Source organism: Vigna angularis, chromosome 4 (assembly GCF_016808095.1).
Source record: "Vigna angularis cultivar LongXiaoDou No.4 chromosome 4, ASM1680809v1, whole genome shotgun sequence".
In the NCBI taxonomy this organism is placed as follows: Eukaryota; Viridiplantae; Streptophyta; class Magnoliopsida; order Fabales; family Fabaceae; genus Vigna; species Vigna angularis.
Genome location: NC_068973.1, coordinates 14,089,491 through 14,115,542, shown reverse-complemented (window position 1 = coordinate 14,115,542; position 26,052 = coordinate 14,089,491). Strand labels below are relative to the sequence as shown.

General features: G+C 34.3%; 4 protein-coding genes across 11 annotated transcripts; 1 reads left to right on the top strand and 3 right to left on the bottom strand.

Moving 5' to 3' along the window:
* Positions 1-6,835: 6,835 nt before the first annotated feature.
* On the top strand, positions 6,836-9,110 carry LOC108329887 (acetolactate synthase 3, chloroplastic). Its single transcript, XM_017564258.2, has one exon. It carries the CDS (start codon positions 6,856-6,858, stop codon positions 8,836-8,838), a length of 1,983 nt encoding a protein of 660 aa, XP_017419747.1. The 5' UTR covers positions 6,836-6,855; the 3' UTR covers positions 8,839-9,110.
* A 2,354-nt stretch (positions 9,111-11,464) lies between these two features.
* LOC108331221 (uncharacterized) lies at positions 11,465-13,557 on the bottom strand. Its single transcript, XM_017565868.2, has 3 exons — positions 13,083-13,557; positions 12,904-12,996; positions 11,465-12,820 (listed from the first exon to the last, which is right to left on the bottom strand). Exons 1-3 carry the CDS (start codon positions 13,128-13,130, stop codon positions 11,885-11,887), a joined length of 1,077 nt encoding a protein of 358 aa, XP_017421357.1. The 5' UTR covers positions 13,131-13,557; the 3' UTR covers positions 11,465-11,884.
* A 1,548-nt stretch (positions 13,558-15,105) lies between these two features.
* On the bottom strand, positions 15,106-18,085 carry LOC108330269 (uncharacterized). Its single transcript, XM_017564764.2, has 5 exons — positions 16,167-18,085; positions 15,923-16,084; positions 15,591-15,666; positions 15,308-15,403; positions 15,106-15,233 (listed from the first exon to the last, which is right to left on the bottom strand). The coding sequence occupies exons 1-5, from the start codon at positions 16,313-16,315 to the stop codon at positions 15,174-15,176; spliced, it is 543 nt and encodes a 180-aa protein (XP_017420253.1). The 5' UTR covers positions 16,316-18,085; the 3' UTR covers positions 15,106-15,173.
* A 2,298-nt stretch (positions 18,086-20,383) lies between these two features.
* Positions 20,384-24,044, bottom strand: LOC108332008 (TITAN-like protein). 8 transcript variants are annotated; one of them, XR_008248557.1, is made up of 9 exons: positions 23,764-24,044; positions 23,546-23,672; positions 23,166-23,466; positions 22,962-23,035; positions 22,861-22,893; positions 22,582-22,627; positions 21,940-22,337; positions 20,875-20,986; positions 20,384-20,541 (listed from the first exon to the last, which is right to left on the bottom strand). XR_008248557.1 is itself a non-coding variant. In XM_017567088.2 (8 exons), exons 1-8 carry the CDS (start codon positions 24,015-24,017, stop codon positions 20,951-20,953), a joined length of 1,269 nt encoding a protein of 422 aa, XP_017422577.1. In that variant the 5' UTR covers positions 24,018-24,044; the 3' UTR covers positions 20,522-20,950. The 8 variants fall into 8 exon arrangements, 4 of the variants coding, with proteins under 4 accessions (XP_017422577.1, XP_052732885.1, XP_017422578.1 ...); XR_008248556.1 differs by having other exon boundaries at positions 20,384-20,523; XR_008248555.1 differs by having other exon boundaries at positions 20,522-20,616.
* Between the last annotated feature and the right edge of the window lie 2,008 nt (positions 24,045-26,052).

Genomic DNA, 26,052 nt, shown 5'->3' with positions numbered 1-26,052 from the left:
ACCCAATAGACACTTATTCCAATTATATGTTGATGAGCGGTCACGGGAGGTTATGCACTTGTGATGACTTCTACTTCCTCTTACAAATACACTTCCAAAATACTCCATACCATCCACAAGGTTAGTCCTCAACACTATGTCCAAAACCGGCACATAGACCAGGACCTCCTGCCCCTCTCACCACATAATTCATCCTTCTCTACTTGAGACTGGATGATTATTAGAGTATCGGGATGACCTCCAACTACAGGACCCTCAACATCAACATATACACAAATACCATATCATTACTGAATCTCTCCGCGAGACTCATACCATGCTCATATTCCTCAACTCACATTATACCCTTACAAAATCTCCCCATAATACTCATATCATGTTCAGATGCATAAATTCAAATCCAATAAAATCCAATCATCGCAGAAATCATACAAAATGAATATATCAAAAAATAAATTAACAATACTAAAATATCACCATAAATGGTCACCGGAGAAGAATCAAATGTTTGACGAATCAATCTTACCATAAACGCCAGTACATATGACTAGTCATAACTTACTGGATTTGACCAGGGCTGCTCTATGATCAGGGATGTACCAACTCCGATTTTTAAGATTCCTCTATCCTACCATCACAATTATAATTCATAATTCCATATCTACCACAATAACATGAATTCATCAGACATTTTCATTCCAACGAGATATATTGCCCAATAATTTAACAGTACATAATCTGTTCAACAAGATTTAAGTTAAAAACTTGTCGAGTAGACTTACAGGAAAGAGAGGTGTGTCACAATGGACAACTTAAGTACCAAGTCTTTCCTTAGCCAAAGTGTTCCTCAACTAGTTTTAACAAATTTCTTATTTACAGATTCAAAACAACAACATATAATATTAGCACAGAAATTCACTATAGATAGATATACAGTAAGCACCTATGTTTTTCATTAACAGTATTCACACAGAATTTCAAGACATGAATAGTAATAAAACAATATTAAATCATAAAATAAAAGCTTAGAAACGTTAGCTCCCCTACCTCTATTCCAGACTTCTCTTGCTCCGAATTTGTTTCTCCGAAAACCCTCCAAAGCCTCTACTCTTTTTGCAACTAAAAATTTCTTCCTAACTCTTTCTTCTCTATTTCTCAAGGTTTCTCACTTGATTCTTCCTCTCTTTGTGCAAAATAGTCTCCCCTCCCATGGCTATTTATAGTCCAAAAATTTTACTATTCAACAATATTTTTAATATTATTTATTATTTTAATATTATTTTATTATATTAATATCTTAATCACCACTTACATAATGGATTCCTCAATAATGCCTTAAAACATGGAGTGCTTTATCCACTATCAATATTTTAATTTTTTTTTAACAAAAAGGTAGAAAAGAGTTTGAACTCATGCTCTTGAAATCACCACAATTTTCTACCAATTAAGCTACCAAAATTTCTTATTTAGCTTTCCACATTTTATTTTTACATAAACTTATCATATTTTCCATTCACAAAGAAATTTATTACTACTAGTAATAAAATTGTTACTATTAAGGTAAATATTTTTCATGGGTCTTACATTCTGGATGTACAAAAAGGTTAATGGGATTTCTCCCACGTCGTATATGAAATAAGTTGTGTAACATGATGGTGGATGGTAGTTGAATCGATCTATGTGTGTAATAGTCTTAGGTTCATTTCTATCATAGTCTTAAGTTAATTTATATCATAATCTTAGGTTCTTTCTATTTGTAACATTTGGTCTCATCCTTGTATTGTAATATCATATTGTTGTTATCAATATTGAACAATGTTGCATTAATGCTTATGACATTTTCTCACTTCAATTGTTACTATTAATATTAAATTGTTCTTAAGGCATTTGTTATTTTAATTTTCTTGTTTTGTTCAAGTTATTGCTTAATGGCATCATCAAAAAGTCCTAAGGGAAAAGAACTCGCACCCGAGACAAACACTCCTACATATACGAGGCCATCTGTTGAAGAAGTATTAGTTCAACATTGTTACTTCAGTTATAGCAATCATATGGAACACTATGCTACTAATTTCTATACAAGAAATATTGTGGTTCCAAAAATTATGAATTTTAAATCATTTGCGACCTCTGGCCTATATTTTCATCATCACCTTGTCTTTCAAGGAGTATGAGATTTTCTAGATTTGAGTGACCCTTGTATTCGGATTTGATAAAAGTCTTCTATTCAAATCTAAGGATCTCAACAAATGAATATCTTTAAAGTGAGGTAAACAATAAAAGAATTAAATTGAAACTAGCTAAATTGGTTGAATGTTGCTCATCTCAAGTACGAGGGTCAGAAATTGTCCTTTACAAATATACCAAATGACCTTCCCTATGACCGCAAGATGGCATTGGCTAATATGGTCAGACCATAAATACAGGGTCAACATGTTAGAACGGTTAGTTGTTTAAACATTAATGATAGACTTCTGCATTATGTTATCGCGCATATGTTGACTCCACGACTTGGAAAATTCGCAAAATTGTTGCAGGAAGATATCTTTATGTTATGGGTGCTTAAAAATAATATATTCATCAATTGACCTTATCACATCATGCAACATATGCTTAAATGCAAGGCTGGTGACATATCTCTACTAGAGCTGTCAAAACGGGTAACCCGACCCGACCCGACCCACCACGGGTTGGTCACTTAGTGAGCCAACCCAACCCGGCTCATTTATTAGCGAGCCAAAAAAATTTGAATCCGACCCGACCCACCACGGGTTGGTGGGTTAAACGGGTTGGCTCATTGGCTCACTTAATTAACTTTTTTTCACCCTTTTCTTCTCAGATTCTTATAACATATTACTTTGATCGATCAAATTGAAACAATAATAATTTGACTAATTGATATAAAAGAAAATGAAACAAAAGAAATATATTGTTATATATATTATAAGCTATCAAGCATAAAATTTTGTGCCAATTTAGTTTAATGAGACATACACAATCGTTTGACCAAGAAATTACATATAGTTGTTAACAAAAATATATAACACAAGATAAAACTGTCAGGCTTGTAGATAGGTCTAAAAACAAGATAAAACAAATGATATATTCTTGAATTATCCAATCTATAATATTATTCATTTATTAAATTGGAATCCTAAATGGATAAATTCACAGTATTATGCTCTCTTGAAGTATCTTCTTCTTTATCTCCATCTATAATATTATCCAATCTATAATCTTAGGGTTTTATTTATTGAAGGAAATTTTGGAGAGACAACAACGGGAAAGGCTATTGCTAAGTAAAGGTTGTACATTTTGAATAATTAATTTAATTAATTTGATTTCAATAATAAAATAGGATTTGAATAATTAATTTAATTAATTAAATTAAATTAAAAAAAATTGGTGGGTTGGTGAGCCAACCCGACCCACCACGGGTTCAACCCGTATGAGCCGGGTTCTTAGTGAGCCGGGTCAAAATTGGCTCGCATAAAAAAATTTGCATTTTTTTCCAACCCAACCCGGCTCAAACCCATGGTGAGCCGGGTTGGCTCACGGGTTTCAACCCATTTTGACGGCACTAATCTCTACTATATAGTGTCTTGATCACCAAAATCATGCAATACAGTGAAGTACATCTTGACACCGATGCCAACACTCAGATTGGGACCAAACAACATTTTTCTACTAATTCTTTGAAGAGATTGAATATTATTAATGTCAATGGTGTTTGACAGAACGACGTCGGCGATGATGAAGAGGAAGAACAAACACAACATTAAAGTCCTCAACATCACGACCTTGTACAACATAGTCCTTATACTTCAAATCCTCATAGTGGAAATAGGATAACATCATTATGGATTTTGTTACCCGTTTGCCACGATCTATGAAAGTTGATAGGCTAACGAAAAGTGTTCATTTTCTAGCAGTTAATCTAAGGATGCCTATAACCAAGTTGGCACAGTTGTACATCAAGAAGATAATAAGGTTACATAGAATGCCTTCTAGCATTGTGTTAGATAGATATCAAGGTTCACTTCTAGATTTTAGAAAACCCTGCAAGGTGCTTTGGGTAGCATGCTAAGGATGAGTTCAACTTATCATCCCTAGACAAATGAACAGTCAAAGAGGACGATTCAGTCACAAAAGGATCTTTTGAGGACTTACGTGTTGGATCATCTAAGTGGATGGGATGAAGTTTTACCTTTGATGGAATTCACCTACAATAACAAATACCATGTGATCATTGGTACGACACCGTATGAAACTTTGTATGGCTGAAGGTGCAAAACCCCTTTGTATTGGTATTAGGATGAAGAGGAAGTGTTGGTGGAGCCAAAGTTGTTGAAGTAAACCACAAAGAAGTTAAAGAAGATCCAAGAGAGGATGAAGGCTTCTCAGGGTACACAAAAGTCTTATGCTGATTAGAGGAGAATACCTTTGGAGTTTACAGTTAGGAATCATGTCTTCTTGAGGCCCCAACCACTAGTGTGGGGAGGGCTATCCATTCGAGAAACCTTTCTCCTTAGTTCATTGACCCATATAAGATCTTGAAAATAATTGAACCAATGGCTTATGAGATCACCTTGCCTCCTTAGTTAGCAAACCTTCATTCGATGTTTCATGTCTCTCAACTAAGGAAGTATGTGTCTGATCGTCCTCATGTGCTAAAGGTAGAGGATATGCAAGTTAGAGGATATCTCTTAGTGGAGATGCAACTTGTTGGTATAGAGGATTATCAAACAAAGCACCTTAGAGGAAAGCTCATTAGTCTAGTTAAGGTTGTTTGGGATAGGAGAACAAATGACTCTACTTGGGAGTTAGAGGAGGATATAAGGAATTCATACCCACATCTGTTCTTTGGTAAGTCAAGTATTCAAAGTTGATTTTTTTTTTTTGGGGAGAGTGTAAAACTTGTTTCTTTTCTCATAACGGCAAAACAAAACCCTTACAACCACTCTCCAAACTTATTCTCTATATTTTGGTTCAACAAAGCCCATGCCCCCACAGTTTAGTCTCATTTCATCTTTTTCATTTCTCCATGTCAAGGGTTTGAAGCACAACTAGAACATGAGAGCTTTTCAACTTCACTCACCTCCGATCAACCCCACGATAAGTGTTTTTTGCTGATCTATTATCTTTTTCGTGAGTTACCTTGGGGTCAATAGCAAGCACCCTATTTCTCTCTTGCATGTGCCATTAGAGAGCTTTTTAAGAATCTTTTTTGTTTCTAGCTCCAAGGGCCCTTTTAGAGTACTCATTTGAGTTTCTTTGTGGTACTAGAGGTACCTTGAGACTTGGGAATCTTAGAGCATTTTTACAAGGGTAGATTCTACCTGATATTCATAAGGTAAGGGAAGCAAGGGTTCATAAAAATTACATGTTAATTTTCTTCTTGTTTTTGCAAATTGGTTGATTGTATGATGAATTTCTAATGTGGGTTTTGAGATTATGATGTGTGATGTTCTTCTCTTTTCTTTGGCTATTTGAGAATAATGGACCTTATTTATGTTTTATGATTTTGATTGTTTTTAATTGAGGTGAAAATGTTGTTGTGAGCATGTATGATGACAATGGTGTTAAGGAATTTCAAGAAAAAAATGTGGTAGTAACTTAAGTGTATGCATTGACGTATGAAATTCAGTAAGGGAGTATCTTGATACTCTAATAGCCATTCACAATCAAATATAATAGAATGAGTTATGCGGTGAGAGTTACAGGAAGTCCTAGTTAATGTAATTGTTTATTCCAAGGCACAAAGAGGATTAACCTTGTGTAGGGTGGGGTGATAAACCTTTTGGCTGTGGCTTTAAAGAGCATAGACATCACCACAAGTGTATGTCTCTAGTGAATTCTGATGTTAAGAGTTTCGAAAATATTTAATTATTTTAAAATAACACTTTTGAATACTAACTTATCCTTTTTTTGTTCTTCGTGTTTGTGTGTCTATATTATAATGATTATCTCTTGATATGAACAAATGACAAAGTAAATGATGAAGAATAACCATGTTATGGAGTAACTTCTTTTGCTTCTAGAGATATTAATTTTTTAAGAACTCTTATTATCTATATTTTGATCATATATACCTTAGACGGGTAGTAATCAAAATGAAGATCTATTTAATCATTAATCAAACAATCCATAGTAAGAAAACTATTAGTAAAATAAGATTTTTTTTATTTATATAATGATAAATACACCCGTGTTTAGAAACAGACTAGCTTGACTCACTCAACAATCATGGAATCCGGATATATATTTTATTAATATAATTATCTTTTCTAAAAATAACTGTATTAATATCCTATTCTATCTTTAAAATATATTATTTAATAATCTTATACTATAAAAATTAGATTTTACAAATTCCATTAGACATATATTCTTTAATAAGTTAATCCTTAATTATGGACTTTCCGCACTAAAATATATTAATTATTGATAGATGTATTATATAAAATTTGAAATTTGATACATGCCATTTGAATTTATTATGGAATTCATAAAGTATAGTTAAAATGATTTAAAATAACTTTAATTGTCTAGTTTTTTCCTGTCTCCTCAAGTGATTTATGTTTTAAGGTTTAAGTGGGTGGGGCCCTGCCAAAACACAACCATAAAAAAATTGCTGCTTCTATTATTTGCATAGTCTGTGTGGGTATCATCACACTTTCACATCACACTCCCATTCTATAGTCGACACCACTCACACTCAGTGTACTGTAGTGAAATTCTCATTTTACCCACAGAGAACTATCGGACTTATAGACAAAACGGAAGGGTAAAAGGGTAAAACTAAAGTTCTCTTCCCTCTCCATAAAATCATGACCATACACACAGAGCGTTCCCATGTACCCTCAGTTAACAATGGCGGCCACCGCGTCCAGAACTCCATTTTCTGCTTGTTCCTCGTACTCGGCCTTCCCCAAACGCATTGTCAGATCCAACATCCCTCTCTCTCACCCAACCCTTACCAAACCCTCTCACGCTCACCCTCTCGCAATCTCATGCTCCCACCCCAAGCCTCCCGCAGCCACACCAACAGCTGTCGTCGTGTCGCCACCGGCCGCCGAGCCCTTCCTCTCGCGTTTCGCGCCATGTGAGCCGCGCAAGGGCGCGGACATCCTCGTGGAGGCGCTGGAGCGGCAGGACGTCACCACGGTCTTCGCGTACCCCGGCGGCGCGTCGATGGAAATCCACCAGGCGCTAACGCGTGCTCCGGCCATTCGCAACGTGCTCCCGCGCCACGAGCAGGGCGGCGTGTTCGCGGCCGAGGGCTACGCGCGGTCGTCTGGGAAACCCGGCGTGTGTATCGCCACCTCCGGTCCTGGCGCCACGAACCTGGTGAGCGGCCTAGCAGACGCGATGATGGACAGCGTACCGGTGGTGGCCATTACCGGGCAGGTCCCGCGGCGGATGATCGGCACTGACGCTTTCCAGGAAACCCCCATCGTGGAAGTTTCCAGATCCATCACCAAACACAACTACCTCATCCTCGACGTCGACGATATTCCGCGGGTCGTCAGCGAGGCCTTCTTCGTCGCCACTTCTGGCCGTCCCGGCCCAGTCCTGATTGACGTTCCCAAAGACGTTCAGCAGCAACTGGCAGTTCCTAATTGGGACCTTCCCGATAAGCTCCCCGGGTACGCCGCCAGGCTGCCCAAGCCCCCCAGCGATGCCCAGTTGGAACAGATTGTCAGACTCATACTGGAGGCCCAGAAGCCCGTTTTGTATGTGGGAGGTGGCTCTTTGAACTCCAGCGCCGAGCTGAAGCGATTTGTGGAACTCACCGGAATTCCTGTTGCCAGCACTTTAATGGGCCTTGGAACTTTCCCCATGGGCCACGAACATTCCCTTCAAATGTTGGGGATGCATGGTACTGTTTATGCCAACTACGCCGTTGATAAAAGTGATTTGTTGCTTGCCTTTGGGGTGAGGTTTGACGACCGTGTCACCGGGAAGCTGGAGGCATTTGCTAGTAGGGCTAAGATTGTTCACATTGATATTGATTCCGCTGAGATTGGGAAGAATAAGCAGCCACACGTATCGGTTTGTGGGGATTTGAAGTTGGCATTACAGGGTATTAATAGGATTTTGGAGGATATAGGGGTGAAGGGTAAGCTAGATCTTGGAGCTTGGAGAGCAGATATTAATATGCAGAAAGAGAAGTTTCCTTTGAGTTATAAGAAGTTTGCTGATGGGATTTCTCCTCAGCACGCAATTGAGGTTCTTGATGAGTTAACAAATGGAGATGCTATTGTTAGCACTGGGGTAGGGCAGCATCAAATGTGGGCTGCACAATTCTACAAGTACAAGAGGCCTAGACAGTGGTTGACTTCAGGGGGTCTTGGAGCTATGGGTTTTGGATTGCCTGCGGCTATTGGTGCTGCTGTAGCGAACCCTGGTGCTTTGGTTGTCGACATTGATGGAGATGGGAGTTTCATAATGAATATTCAGGAGTTGGCGACTATAAGAGTGGAGAATCTCCCTGTTAAGATATTGTTGTTGAATAATCAGCACTTGGGTATGGTGGTTCAGTGGGAGGATCGGTTCTACAAGGCCAACAGAGCACACACGTATCTGGGAGATCCCTCGAGGGAGAATGAGATATTCCCGAACATGCTAAAGTTTGCAGATGCTTGTGGGATACCCGGGGAGCGTGTGACGAAGAAGGAAGAGCTTAGACGGGCAATTCAGAAAATGCTGGACACTCCCGGCCCCTATCTTCTTGAGGTCATAGTGCCTCATCAGGAACACGTGCTGCCGATGATTCCCAGTAATGGATCCTTCAAGGATGTGATTACTGAGGGTGATGGCAGAACAAGGTACTGACTGTCAACACCAAATATTCCCTGATGCTTGGTTTTTTCAATGTATAAAATATAGTGCTTTTCTAGTTGCAGGGTTTGGCCTATAGTGAGCAATGGGCACGTAGTTTGTAGTAGTTTTTTGTAGCAAGATTATGTATTTCCCCTTTTATTTAACTTGTCATATGCAGTGGCGTCTATCCCCTGTTTTATGTACTGTAGCGTTGAGTTTTGTTGTAGTAATGAGACTGAATATGCAAGACATACTATTTCTGTCACAAGTATAAGCAGAATCTATTGAAATCAGGATTCAATGAAAATGAAATGAAGACATCATGCCATATGCACATTCCTCTTTTAGCTAGTGGAAATGGCACAGTTGGACTATTTATAGGAAATGGGTTCTCTGCGTAAAAATGAAAAATCACTTTTTTCCTTAAAATCATTTTCTTACAAATAGGTAAAATGTGGATGTTTATTGGATTGGAGAAAGATTGCAAGAAAGTCATGAACTTGACATTACAAAACAATATGTCAACACTTATATTAAATTGCTTCACGTAAGACAACTGAATGGCAATTGTTAATGGCATCATGGAATTACAATTTTAGTAAAAATAGGTGTTCATAGTTCAATATATCTAATAATAATAAATGCATTTCATTTCAGTAAACCATAAAAGAATATTTTCCTATTTAAGTCTTTAGTTATGCGTGAAGCCCATATATACCTACATTTACTTTGTTTTCTTCAAAATAGGAATGGCCAAATAGCTTGAGATTTAAAGGGAGATTGTGAGTATTCTCAACTACTCTTAAGGTGGATGTGGGGACATTATTATAACTAAGTGAAGTAATAAGATTTAAGTAACTTGCTATTTATTGTTCGGTCTTTGAGTTGAATTATTCAAATAACTAGTGTTTATGTTATTTATTGACATTAATTTGTAAAAGAATATAATGTTATTCTTTAAAATCGATATTTAAAATTAATCACATTGTTCCGCATACAATCATTAGTGTTTGAAGAGAATAATGATTACAAAATTCATGGTTATCCTTCTTCTCCTAATACAAAAGTAAAAGCCTTTTCTCATTAATTTTCAACATTTATTTTTTTATTAAAAATTTGTTAATTAATTAAAAGATATGTCAATATACTAGAAGATTATAATTTTCATAGAAAAAGTTCAAAAATTTACGAATAGGGTAATTTCTAGGAATCTTCGTACAATCAGGGCCAGGTAGAATAACCATAGTCTCTGCACAAAAGGCATGTGGTAAATTTTTGTATGAAGCTAATTCTTGTTTTCTTGCCAAGTTATGCTGAAACCTATCATTTTCTTAAAAAAAATTATCCAAATAAACTCTAAAGTAACCTATCATGTTGAAAGCATTACTATTCTCCCATTTAGATCATCTACTAGGAACTGCATTATTTGTGCACCATAATAAACTTTCAATCTTGACAAGACAAAAAGATGCATTATCTTTATTCATTTGTGGCCACTTTTTCTCTAGAGCATTTGGAACCTAACATGACAAATAATAATTCTTTGACCCTCATACATTTGTCATTCAGTACTATTTTACCTTTTGAATATTTTGAAGAATGCTATGATTGCTGTTAGGGACGATTTTTTCATCATGAACTAAAAAATTATTCAGATACAGTAGTGTTTCAGGTTAAATTTTGGTTCTCCAATAATTGAATTTTGAATTGTAAGAGAAAGGAAACTGATTGAAAAACACATTAGAATTCAGTTATCGGATAACTGAAATTTTGAACTGGATTTTTAACTTCTTTTATCTTTTTCATTTAAAAGAGAAGAGAATTTTGGAAAAATATCATTCACAAAAAAATAGTAAAGTTTAAAATTTGGCTCTTCTAGTACTAAATTGTGATCTAAAAAAATTGTGCAATCTGCATAAATATTTGGAATGCTATTTGAGTCATTTGGGTTTGGGTCCATGTGTGTATTTGGGTGAAAAATGGCTTTTGTTGAAAGAAAAGTCCTCCATCAAGCATTTTCGAGTCTATGATGCTACAGTCTATGTCCACCTACCAGATCCTCAAAAACAAAGAAGCACTTTGAGCATGAAATGAAGGTAGCAAATTAGATAGCGAATCTATTGCATTTCTTTTTGAACATTTTCTTGAACTGATCCAGACAATTATGTTTCTGAATCACTGACTTGGTTTTAAGAAACTTATGCTTTTGTACTCTACACATAGAACAAAGCAAAGAAGGACAAAACGAACCTTTTGAGTTTTTGACTTTTGCACTGCAGACAACATGTTAACGTGACTGGACATGCTTCACTCAGACAACTTAATGCATGACATGTCTTGGTCTACACGTCCCTAAACATAGTAGTTACCAAATGCCAGCGCAGAATTTCGTGAAACCACTCAGCTAACTAAAATATGCACGGGTGTCTATTTCTATTTTTGTGTCTTGCAAGATAAAATATAAATGACCAGGGTTTCCAAGCTTCAAGTTTTTGGAGCCAAAAGGTTTGAAGACTAAGCATAGCAGAACTTGATAAAAGAGTTTTGAAACCAACACATGCATTTGTAATTTGTTACTCTCCCAGAATCGAAGTCAGAAGCTAAAGTAGGATAAAGTTCTTCGGAACTATAATTAATATTGAAGAAATGGGTTTGGCAGAAATAACATACCAAACTAAGATAATTAATTATATAGCTTTTTTTAAGTTACAAACAGACCAAAAGATTAGGAATGCTTAATCCTTCCTACCAGTAATAAGTGGTCTTATACATATGCCTATTTTCATTTATTCAATCTACAAAAGTACTCCCGGAAAATTCATGACTTTTGAGAGTCAATGATACCCAATTTTGCTGAGACAAAACTAACGCAGTTTATTAAATGGTTCCTTCAATCAGAATTGGAGGTTCACCTTAGTTTTTCTGCATAAAGATTGATATAAATTACTTAAGGTGAAGTTCCAATTCTGATAGGAGAAAAAACACTAAGAATCTGCATGGAAGTTTTGTCCATTTGCTAGTTGCTCTAAAATCGTAAGAAAGTACTCGTTCTTATCACTCACTCAACTACCTGAGATGAAGCAGCTGAGTTCTCAAATGATTTCTTTCTCACTATGAGGCAAGTGATTCTTGAAGGGTTGGAATGAGTGTTGTCAGGACAACAGATGACAAAGTCTGGTCGGTGAAGTGCAAGAAGATGCAGCCTATCCTTTCCCACTACCACAGCAGATGCATCAAGAAGAACATGCCAGTTGTTCCTATGAGCCTCAGAAATCCAATGCATTGTTCCATTTGCATCAACTGGGTAAGAGAATAAGCCTTTTGAGCTGATCTTACACCTCCTCCTAAAGTTTTGACTCAGCTGAGACCCGCTGATCCTCAAATCCAGCCAAGTCTTGGGTGCTGAGATCACCTTGGACTCCTTAAAAGAAGCAAATTCCCTGATATAGTCTTCTTCCTGGTCAAGAATTGTCATGTAGTAGTTTCCCTTAAGAAAAGGGTAACTTTCTCCCACCAGCATCATAGCATCCTTGTAGCTTGGAGTGAAGAGAACAAGGTACTCTTCATCAGGCAACCCATAATGCTTCAGAATCTTATTACGAGCTTGGATTTCTGGGATAGAGATGAAACTTCCAGGAAATGAGGATTTCTTGTTGAGAATGTCAAGTAATCTTGATGGCTCCAACTGGATCTTGGCCCTATCCATTTCAGGAAGATTACTGCCAAACAAATATGTAGAAGACTCTCTTGGTGACTTGCCCCTATCATCCATCATGGGTTCTGATGGCTCCTCATAGATGATAAAGCTAGACAAGTCTATCCCATTTCCATCTCCTTCCATGACGCCTGAATATTCTGGATACTTTGCTAGCACATATTGTTCAACATATTCCATTTCTTTTGGTGTGATTGGACCTGACCATCTAATGTCAAGATCAGGGATAGTTGATATGGCTTCAGCTATGATGTGAGCAGGAATCAACGTTTGCCGTTTCTGCAATTCAGACAATTTTTCAGCTTCAAATCAACATGCAGCATACAAAAAGAAAGTAGAAAAAGTAGGAATATGATAGTTACCTTTACAACCATGCTGTTTGATTTGCAGCTCTCAGTTATTAATCTGTGTGTTGGACCTTTCTCTTCATTTTCTACTATCTCTTGATATTGAACCTGAATTAGGGAGTGGATTCAGAATCGTTTTACAATACAACTATCATAAACTATACAAACATAGCTTTGAGTTGTGACCACTTTACCTCAGACCCTCCTTCTGAAATTTCATGCTGCTGCCGGTTAGTTCCCATATCAATTGTCTTCACCACTTATAGAAACATAAGATAATTGAGAAAATCTTATGTAGATGGCGAAAAACAACAAAAGGGAAAGAAGAGAAGCTAATTTGTGTAGTAGTCCTTCAGAAAGATCCTCCAACAAAAGTTTGTTCTAAGAGATTGAAGATATATATAGTTTGATTAAGATGGCCTAGCCAAACTCACAAAGATGACATTTCTTGTTGAAGCTGAAATTTCTTAAGACAAAGAAATTAAGAAGACAAATAAAGTCAGATGATTACACCGAGAAAGACAATAGCAACGCTTTAAAATAGAAGGCGATGATGAAAGGGGTGACATGTCCCTCTTGCCTTAACCATGGTTTGTTTGTGCAATATTCTCCAAAATTATTCCCTAGTATACCCAGAATTATTGGTCTCAAAATTCAAACTGAACCTTAATTAAAATCTGAGCCTAGGGTTTCATTGTTAAACTCAATTAATTGAGGTGGAGAAGATTTTTGAGGTGTTGCTTTCCATTGGCAACAGCATCACCATATTTTTTAATTGTTAAATAAACGTCACTCTTGAGTTTTATATTCTTAATGGAAAATGATCATTGGAGAACCTTGATGAAATGTCAACAGAGCCGTGGCATCTTTTTCTTTTTAATATCTTAGCATACTTTACAGATGGAATATTTCAAATTTTCAAATCACTGGGTAATTGAGTTTTATTAGCTCCTTGAAAAAGGCTTTTTAACAGTTTTAACAGCTGCATTTAAAGACATTACTTAAACCTGAACAAAATTGACTGTCACTGAATTTTGCTCAGGTAAAACCTATATACATTATGAAATCACTTCAAAAGAGAACTGATTCATTTTTAACAGATAAACTTCAGCAAATTTATTTACAAAAATGAAATTCTTTGAGTAACTAGTAAGTAAAATACTAGAATGAGATTTAATGCATATAAGAAAGAGCAATAAAACGAAATTTTGGCAATAAGAAGCTCCATGATATAATACATGTAACCAGAACTATTTAATGTAATAAATGGGGGAAAGCTTCATTGAAAATATAATTGAATTTCTTAATTGAATTCCCCATATGTCACGCTACAACTTGCGATACCATTGATAAGGACGAAAATATTAAGTTAATGTTAGGATCATATGAGGATTTGACCTTTATTTATATCCCTAATGTAGAAAAACCAATTAGTCTTTCAAAAATAATTAAACAAACACATCTACCAATATAATTATACGAATCAAACTTTATTTATAGGGAGGAAGAGGGCATTATACCGTTAAGAGATTCCTTCAAAAGAATATTAGATATGGACAAGGACAAGGGGGACACAATAAAGTGTTTAATATAATAATATTATGATTAAACGAACATTAACAAAAAAAAGGAGGATAGGTAATATGTAATGGAATGCCGTTGGGCATGTTTGCATAGGAAATTACTTGGATGCTTCAATGGTAAATTATCCAATATATGTGGAAATTGGTAGAGTTAACTTTATATAAGTCTATTAGTATATAGGTAAATATAAGATTGATTTTTTATCACTAGTGAAAAAATGACATTTTATAAAGTACAAAAATGATATATTATGACATAGTTACTGGGGACATAATTCTGGACGTAATAGTAAGTCTGTGCATTTTAGAACATAGCAAAAATTTACGTATTATGACGTAGTTTCTGAAATCAGTCATAATATGGCGAAAGATATTGTAAAGCAGATTTGTTGATATGTGGTTTTCAGTACGTCATAATATGTTTTTTTTTTTTAAATTGATTATTACAATTGACATCCATGAAATTATAATCATATTCTTATATTATCATCTCATCCAATCAATTTATGATCAATATAGTTTCAAATGAAGAAATTCAATGGAACTAACAAAATAGAATTCATTTCAAACATTAAATTGTCTAATAATATTTAATACATCATTTATACATGAAACTATATTATTAAATCCAAATATTACATTAATGTACATACACTATTGAATTGTAGCCAAGTTTCTACTAACACTTAAAATAAAAGAAGCTCAGTTCCTTCTAATGTCTTTAATGTCTGCAACTTCCATGGGAGATGAATCATTAAAGATCTACAAATAAATTAATAGAGTTAAACAATATGGTAATGAATAGTTGGATAAGTATTTAGTTAGTTTTTTAATACCTTATTCCATGATTCAGTAATGTTTGCACAAATAATGGTATGCATGTGTTTCATTACATAATACTCACACTCATAGCTGTCCAACTGACGTCGACACTGCAAATTAAATACAAATAATCAAGACTCATTCAAACCAATGACACAAAATATCATATTACACTCTAGCTAGCCTTTGCACCATGTAGCTTTGATCAATTTTGCTAAACCAAATTTCACAAAACCAACAACACAATCAATTCCTCATAAAAATAGCAATGACAAAACAAAGGTCAACTTCTCTTACATTAGGTGTGATTATTTGCATCTTCTTCCTAGAAATAGATGGAACACTCTGCAACCTTGAATGAGCTTCTAAAGACCTATACAAAAGGTAGACATCCATTACATCATAATAATAATATAGGAAGGAATCAAAATAGAAAGGAAAAATTACGCCTCCAATATATTTTTCATGGACAATGTGTTAGCTTTCTTATGCAAGGAACATAAGAAAACTACAAGAGAACGATCAAGAACAATAACTAGCAATTGTCAATGACCCCTACAAATTAGAATAATATTAATTAAAAGAAAATTTTAAACTAGTCATGAAGAATTCAAATAATATGTACTTACTTATGCATGTAAGGTGCTAAATAGACCTCTTTACCAGCTTTTTCAAACATTTCTATCAAGTACTTTTTTTGCACCTCTTCTGATTTATTTCCTACACTTTGAATTACAATAGGATCATAGATAGTAGCATTCCTTCTCTCAATGCAAAGGTGATGCAAATACCTTCAATATGAACAAATAATGTTAAAATAAATACACGAATGCAATATGATAGTATTTTCATGGTTTGTGAAGGTTTACTTACAAATTCCAAAGTTGTAGAACTGTTGTAGAGAGGAGATCATTTCCAATGACAATTTCACAAATATCTCTATGACATACAAATAAAGTGGTGGTAGTAGTCTTGCATGTGAGTTCATGAGACATATCTATCTCAATAGTTTTATTCCCCATTGTAACTACCGCTGCACCAAGTTGTTAAAGAGGAGATAATTGTGGTTGTGGAGGTGTAACAATGTTTGTCTTCTTAGAAACGTCCTACATTTGACCACAAAATAAGTCTAATATTATATGCATCCATTTTGGCTTCAATATCATCTTTATTCAACTTCAATATCAATCTCATTTTGGCTTCAGTAGCTCGACCGATCGGCTTCTTCTACATCTTGGCCTTTCTCAGTCACAACCTATCAACTCTTTAGTCTTGACAGCTCAACCACTTGGTGTCATCCGCATCATAGCCTCATTTGGCTTTTTCTCAACCTCATTCAGCTTCAACATATTGGTCGTTCGACCTCTCCCACACGATCTCGATCAATTACAATACCACAACCTCATTTGGCTTTAATATCAGCCTCATTAGGCTTTAATATCAACATCATCTATGGCTCAACCTCTCAGTCTCATATCATTTGTCAACTACATTCTTGAAATCTCATCCTTACCCTATTGACTTCACCTTCTCGAACTACTGAAGCGATCAACAAGTCAGTTAAGGAAGAGTTCACCCAAATGAACCCCTACCAATCTAATGTCGAGACGGTCAAGGAAGAGTTTTCCAAAGAACCCCTCTCATTCATTTTAGGTCTAGCTTTTAGAATTTGAATACACCCTTAGCCTATAAATAGAGGTGTCTCCCACTCTTGTAATTATCTTTGAATTTGAGTAAAGTTATGCTATCACTTTTGTGTCATAATACTTATCTTAGGTCACCAAAGGCTAGAACATCTCATTTGGTCTCCTCTAGCCTTCTTCCTCTAAAGTTGGCCTAACCTCTATAAGAGCATCATCACACACCACCCCATCACCATCCATACACCAAGGTTGTGAGCCTTTTTCCCCTAATCCCACCAAATTCTGCACCATTTCACCATTTTCACCATCAACATGGCTTCTCTTGGAGCTTTGGCAACCTAGCCAGGAGGGTTGCTATCAGTATATGATTTGTATAGAAAAAGAAAAAGTTTCATTAAAGTTAAAGGTATAATCTGATATGCATATTTTTGTGTCGGACTTATGCAGACTAGTTGGGAAGCAACACTCTCACTAAGCAAGCCTTGAAAATAATATCGTAGAGAGCATCAAGACCTTTCACTCGGTGAGAAAGTCATAGCTAGTTGGGCGAGCTTGATTAAATCAACTCCTAAGGCTTGAGTCGTTAGGCGAGCTTGAGTAAATCAACTCTCGCGGCCTCATTCATTGGGTGATTGAAAAGGTCACTTAGTAAGAGTTAAAACTGAATTTGGGAGAGAGTCAGAGGAGGTTTGGTCTCTTGGTGAGTCTACTATCACTATATGCATTTATCTGTATTTTCTTCCAAGGCTTGAGTCACTGGGCGGGCCATTTAAAATTTGAAAAATTTGTTGAAGAATTATTATTTTATGGAAGTGTAATGGTTTTAAGATAATGAAAGTAGGTTATTAGAATAAATTAATTTGTATAGTGATTTGTGTGTGTTAATGTGGTGTTTCTAAGGAAGAATGTCATATTGGTTCATATAGTGTTATGCATTGAGTAGAGAATATATTGTGAAGTTATCCTAACTCATAGAGGATGAAGTTTAAGGAATGAGAGTTGAATGAGGTTTCTATAGCATAATCTAGGACAAAGAACTCCTTTTCTTATTAGGCTATAAATGAATTTATCCTATCATGAAAGAATAAGACTGGATAAATTTGGATCGATCATGACATTTTATTTCATGATTTCATGGCACGTGCATGACTTCTTATATCTTATTTAATGCACAAATTCAAAATTGAGTTTAGATTATTATGTCGATGAATCTTTTAACATGTATTGTTTGTTGATAAATATGTGTGAATTGTAGATGTTAAAAAATTATAATTAGCTTATTCTGATTGGTTATTACATTTTTTTGGCTATTATCACTATTGACAAAAATATAAGATGCTACAAGTAATAATGATATTAGATAGTAAGTGTTGAATTGATGTGAAAGCCAAGATATAATATATATATATATATATATATATATATATATATATATATATATATATATATATATATATATATATATATATATATATATATATATTAATGCAGGTCTCTTTTTTTATTAACATATGACTAACTTCTTACGACTACTTCAGGTTGTAATTACACTTTATGTGTATGTATGATTTTTCTTAAATGATAAAGTTGCTCAATATCAAATTATAACTTGAACATTTTTAATCTAATAAATTAATATGAAAAACAAACAAAAAAAATGTATACATGGATTTCAAACTAGTTGAAAAAAATATAAAAAAATATATGAATTTTAGAAATAAGAAAACGTAAAAAATTTCATATTTCTATTATTTTTAAGATAAAATTTAAGATTATGTAATTTTAGAAAATCAAATGATTCTTATAAATTCGTACTTTCTTAAAATTTGCATTTCTCCTAAAATTCTTATTCCAATCATTATATTTTACTATAAAAATGTCAATTTCTTTACAAAACGAATTATCATCTAAAAATTCTTGATACAGAAACGCAATCGAGTTTTCAAACGTGAATAATACACACTTTAAATAAAGATAGCATCAACAAAGCAGGTGCACATGCAGTCATCCATGGTGCACCAAACATAGGTAATTTATTATGGCCAGATACAACATTTTCTGAAATACTAAATAGTGTGCTAACAAACTAAATCATGTCCTTTTACTCTGAACTACAATGAATATCAGTGATGCATCAGTAAAATGTATGTGAAAGGGATTATGAATCTTGAAAAACTTTTTTACAAATCTTAATATGTATGGATGATAATTTAGATTTTTCAATTTACCTCATTCAAATTGAATACAGGCTAAAAATATACGGTATCATCTTGATAAGAACACGATAACACGATAAGGACCATGCAGTTCAAAATTAGAAAAAACTATCAAATGTTATTATATTGTTCAGCCTTGAAACATGCTTCAAATTTGTTCTACGTTTCACCTGCACCTCCAAGTTCACTCTACATTTCCAAACTTTTCTAAAATACTCATTATACCATGTGGTCAAAAGGTTAAAAAAATTTTAAAAATTGAAAACAATCTTTTACCAAATTCTTTCTTATTTAAATTGAAAAAATTGAAGAAAAAAAATTGAAAAAATTGAAAAACAAAATTGAAAAAATTGAAAAAAATTGAAAAAATTTAAATAATTATAAATCTTATTTAAAATTAAATTAAATCATTAAAAAAATTATTAAAATTAAAAAAACAAATCGGATTTAAAAATGTGTTCATCAAATTTCAAAATCTGATGAAGAAAAAATTAGTTTTCCAATACGATGAAAGTAATTTCGCATTTCCAATTCCGATTTTACAAAAACTCATTTCCCAGATCAATGTGTTTTTCCGTCCAAAACACCTTTCTAACCTATTCCCTCACACTCATTTGCTTAAAACACAGTTTCTAATCATACAAATTCTAATTCTACATATGCATTCTAATTTTAAATGTACAAACATACAATAAATAAATAAATGAACTTTGAAGGAATGCACCAACTTTCAACGAAAAATGCAACAACAGGAAGAGAAAGGAAGGAATGCACAGAATAGAAGGAAAAACCTTGATCCACGAAGAAGGAAAATGGATCTGTGAGTGAGAAGAAGTGAAAGAGCTAGAAAAAATGGAGAAGGAAAAAAGGGCCAAAAGAGAAAGTGAGAGTCGAGAGAGAAATGCGCGCGAAAGTGAAACAGAGAAAGTTGTTTTAGGTTTAGAAAGAATATTGTCAAAGATTCTTTTCAATTTTTTAAAATTTTTTAGCCTTTTAACCACGGGGTTTTAGAAATATTTGGAGATGCAGCGCCCAATTTTTTTTTCACGCTCAAATATTTAGGAACTCATCTCGTAAATTATTTACGTCTATATACTACTGAACTCCTAATAGTACGATACACTGAGCAAACAAATCAGTATAGGTTTTAGTCGCGATTCTACTGTTTAATGAAAAATTTATCATACTTTGTCTTGGTGTAAATATTGGACAGAAGTTAGTAGCACAAAAATAATTGAAATGTAAGATTAAATTTAGGAGTTAAGATCCAGGACATTACAGTGGTATTCTTTGTATAGCTGGCAAGTATAATCCCAGTACTCTGTACATCTTTGGATAATTTTGTTCCATTCAATGTAAAAGCTCAACAAGCTGAAAGGCAGCACCGATCTGAATATTAATATTCAATAGTAACCATCCTTACATTCAAAAACAAACTGGTAGGCGATAATAGGCACCCAATAACTGCACAAAAATGGGCAGACCAACTATAACAAGAATTGTTATCATAAGGCATTTAAATGGAAATGTCGTAAAATGGGTTTCCCTATCATCATAATCATTCATGCAGACTAACAGCCCTCATTTTTAGCTTAATGCATGTACATATTTCAGTAATCTATTGTTATGCTTTAATACTGCAAAATGACTGAGGTACTTTTTTCCGAGGGTTGACATAAACGTGCCGCATTTCACCGAGTAAATTTTTTCCAGTCTTCTTACCTCCAATGCAATAGATGTTGGTATGCATATTTACCATACGGATTTCACTCCCCGAACATCTTTGCGACAAGAAATTTCATCCGCTTCCATTATCACCCTGACAATCCATCCGCTGCAAAGAACACACATAAGGAGCAGATCTAATATTTACATATGATAACTGAAATATCAATATGATAGTACATGGAAGAAGGAAAATCCAAAATTAAGAACTAAACTTAGCGCTATAAATTCACATATCCATTTGCCAGTTTGTTTTTAATTTCGCCCAAGGCAGGGCGAGCACATTATGCAGTGTTGCCTTGAACCTACCCAAGAGATGAGCAATAATGATTTCTATGGATTTTTTATTTTTTATTTCAGCGTTAAACTGTTTAAATATCCTGGATTTACAACTGTTTAAATAAAAATCTCATTCACTTGCCAATTTGCTTTGCACTTCATCCATGGCAGGAGGGTCACGACACCATGTACTATTTGCCATGAAGCCACCTTAGATGGGCAATAAACTAAGAAAGAGATCAATTCCTAAACATTTAAAAGTTAAAAAACATTCATCAACCAGACAAACAGAAACTAATTTAAGTTAAAAGTGCATAAGGAACAATAATTATTTGGAGATAAACAGCCGTACGCCAAACCAGACTAACTGTTACCTAACATAACCCACCAGCTTCTATTAGTTGTTTCTCGAAGACTTAAGACAGATATTATGATTTGTTTCTGGTCACCAAGTAGGCTGGTCCAGGCATTTTACCAGAAAAATAATTTATAACAACTGTGATATCCATTAATGACCCTATCCGAAGCAAAATGTGTTAACATTTCCAAGTTTAAAAACTTAAGGTGCACCATCAACAAATGGATACATCACACCATTTTAGACAATCTGGGCTAGATTGGTATAATGAGCTTAAGGCCTTTTTGCATCCCATCTATCATCCAGTTGGATTTGGGCAACTTAATAAGTCATCCCAAATCAAGCTGGTTTTGGCTGACAATTTCAAACGTAATTAAACCAGTGATCTTTAGAAAATAGAATTGACACCATAGAATAGAACTCACCATTCTTTTGCTTACATAAGGCTGTATCTTGATTGCCATCTTAGACTCTGCTTCAACATTTAAGTTCTGTAACTGTTTCTCCCTCTCAAACTCTTTTCTGGATTCTCTTCTGCTACCAGATTGCCAGACTCTACCAAAATTAGGAAGCCAGTTGGCATCACACCCATTCCTTTTTGTCTCTCCCCTTTTTTCCTTCTCCATTTCAATCTTTCTCTTTCCAACCCAAGCTGCTCCTACCCGATTTGGATTCAACATTTTGGACTTCCCCAACTTGTTTGAATTAGAATGCATCTGAACTGCCTCAGTTGTGTCAATCCATGGTGGAGGTGCTTCAGAATAAACTTTTTTATCAGCACTTTCAGTAGGCACAGAAGAAATCTGAGTGATCAATTGTACACCTGAAAACGTAAAAGGATCATAGTAGAAAATGCATCATCATTCTACTTGACCACTTCAATCAACCTCTGTATGAGTAGTAAAATCTTAAAACTCTTTCTCATTCATGTTAGTCTTAAATATTTTGTACATACACGAAATCAGCAGCGCAGCTAAGTGTACATATTCAGTAGGCACATACTTTTCATCTTTACAGTACTATAATGATGGAAGCAAAACAATATGTTCATAATTACAAATAGATACCCTCATGAATGCTTTCACCACTGACCATTCTACCATTGTCACGCCCCTGGTACATTGATACAAAATGCAATATTTTTTCATCAATACCGAATTAAAAATAAGGTTAGACAAGTACAACACTATAGAAGAATATGAAAAGTGTTAAAAGATAAATTAGAAATTAAAAGAAGTACAAATACGCAGTGTGCTACACAAACCATAATCCTGATCATCAAGACACGAAAACTAGAAGACATAAAACTAGGCAAAAACCCAAACAAGTTCATCTTGCTTGCTTACCAATGAAGTTACCACCGAATGACTTTTGATAGTCTGAAACTCGAATAGTTAGATTTCTGATGACTTATTTGAAACAATTAAAGCTTAAAGACCAAACAAACCTGTTTATGACCGGAGTAACCATTACTTGACCATTGTCTACCATCATGAGGGAGAGAATGGCTTCTCCTTTCAACTGAGACACGACACAATAAAAGCACACCGTAAATATCAAATTAAAACCAAACAGTATCGAATCTCACTATAGATGATAGTTGTAAAGTGTTAAAAAAAACACATTTTCAGTAGACAGGGTAAACATATACCCAAAAGATCTGGCAAAGCAAACGGTTTTGAATCAGGGCACGTTTCCGACGAGGTAGCAACATTCGCGATTCCAGAAAGTCCTGAACTAGATATCTGATACTCATTTGTATAGCTTTGTAAAGGCAAAACAGGATTTGAAGGATACGAATTCACAGAATGGGAATAAACATTTTTCTCAAAACTATCACTATTTCCACTGGTGAGTTGATTATGGATATGATCATCATTTGAAGGACCCACCACCGTTCTGCGACTTCCCTCACTCGCTTCATCCTTTCGCGCCTCGCACTTCCTCTCCCACTGAAGTCACAAAGAGGAAATAACAACAAATCAAAAATTATTTCTCAATTTCCTAAACCTGATACAATTCGTGGATTACCTTAGTCACATCATCATCGGAAAACATAAACGCGTCCAATTGATTCCCGGCAGCGCCGTATTTCCAGAATAAATGCCTCAAATTCTTCACGTGTTGGGCACTGGCGAGGTGGCGAATCGCATTAGCGCTATCACAAGAACCGATGGCATCCATTGAAAATATTCAGAGCTTGGTCATAGTGATTTGATTTGAATAAATAAAGTGGATAGATAATGTACCAGGCAAAGGAACTGGAGTGTTCGTGGACGTCTTGGTCGCAGAAGACACACCAGAAGCGATTGCGAGAAGCGAGTTGGGGATCGAGAGGGATAGGGGCGTTGAGGAAGAAGCGAACGTCGGAGAGTTTTTTACGGAAGCGGGATAGGAAGCTGGAAAGGGATTTCTTGTGGTTAGGGAAGTACTTGTGGCGGAGACCTTGGTCGTGGTTTATGTTGCACGCTTTGCAGAACTCGAACTCGCTTTTCTGCTGCATCTTCTTCTTTCCCTTTCTTTCCACTGGTCTATAATATATATATATATATATATATATATATATATATATATATATATATATATATATATTTGAAGAATCTAGCATATTTCCTAATTGATAATGTCATAAAATATAAAATGCTTTCTAGGAAAAAAAATTACTTATTATGTATGATATCAATTAATAAGATAAAATATTCTAGAATCATATTTTAGTAGATAAACATGTTCATAAAAATTCAGTCAATTAAATATTTTAGTTGAATTTAACTAAACATATAATTATATTATTAAAAATTGCACTCTCTTCTGATAACAGATTGTTATACATGACTAAATTATTTTATACTTTTTAATAGCTATTTTGTCTTTAATTTTGTTGAATAATGTTAATTCAGTCTCTCGTTTTAAAGTGTTTGAAATTGTTCCTCACCTATCAAATTTTGCACCAACATCATCTTTTTCGTTAAGTAGCATAAACGGTGTTAATTTTTTCTTTCTTCCTCTTCTACTTTTCTGTATATTGGAGCCTTTTGTCAGTACCATAATTAATTATTTTACTCTCTTTAATCCTATTTAATATATGACCTTTTTATCATATATTTTATACATATATTAACTTAATTGATTGAAATAAACATTAATATATCTACTTATAATATAATAAAAATTTACACTTTTAAGATTGTAATTTTAATTTTGTTAATTATTAATATAACTAAACACATATTCAATTTTTAATATTTTTACATACATAAACTTATTAAATAAAAAATTAACACGTTAATATATAATTAAAATAACTACGGAGAAATTTATTTAAAAAACACACAGAGGAGAGAACTCTCAAAGATAATTATATTATCATTAATTTTTTACTTAATAAACATATATAAAAATTATTATAAATTAAACTTATATTTATTTATTTTAATTATTAAACATTAAAAGAGTTTAAAAGAAAATAATAGAATCAATTTTTTATATTGAAATTTTAATTTCTTTTTTTATACGAAAAGCGAAATATGCAAATATTTTGTTATATTAAACCAATTATTTACTTTTTGTTGCAATGAATCTATTCAATATATAAACTAAGCTAGTAGGTGATTGTCTAGTGTCCTTAAAATATTTAATTTTGCTAGAATTAACACTTAAGCGTTACAAAAACTAAGATGTACTCCTAAATTTATATTTTTTCCAATTTTCCTTAACACAAATAATAATATATATATATATATATATATTGGATATATAAAGTATAAAATTTTAAATGCTTGCTCGCTAAATTGCTTTCAAGAACCGTGAAGAAATCTTTCAATAAAGGTTTAATGTCTCGGTAGGTCCCTATTTTTGGCGTGAATCTCAAATAGGTCCATTTTCTTTTCGACGTCTCAATTGGGTCCTTTTTTGTGTAAAATTTGATCAAATAAAGACTTTCCGTCAAATTGATCAAACACCGTTAAATAGGGTGTTACGTGGCATGCTGACGTGACTAAACTGTGTTTTTTTTCTTTTTTTTGAATTAAAAAATGAAGGATAAATAGGGCTGAAAGGGCAAAGTTAGAAATAAAATAAAATTAAGGGCAAAGAAAGAAGCTGGAACATTCTTGCTCGCTCGCGTGGGAAAGAAAGAAGTTGGAACAATGGTGTGTGGTGGCACTTCCAGGGCGGAGGGCGTTGCCGATGATGATTTTGGCCGGCCGGAGAGAGCCACAGTTGGACTAGTTCGGTGGAGGCAAGGGTTGCCGTGGAAGGGAGTGAAGGAGAGAATATAAAGGAAAAAAAAATACATAAACTTTTAAACTGTGTTGAATTCTGCAGGTCTTCTTTCTGAATCATCCTCCCCCTACCCCTTCCCATTATTCTATTCCCTTTTCCAAACCTCAGTCCTCTAACATTGGATGGTAAAGACATGGTTTTGATCTGAGCATTCACAAAATTAGTTTCATATGTACTATGCTCATGAAGTTGTGAAATGCCATTAACAGATATATCATTGTCTTCATCATCAGCATCAAAACCATAATTTCCAA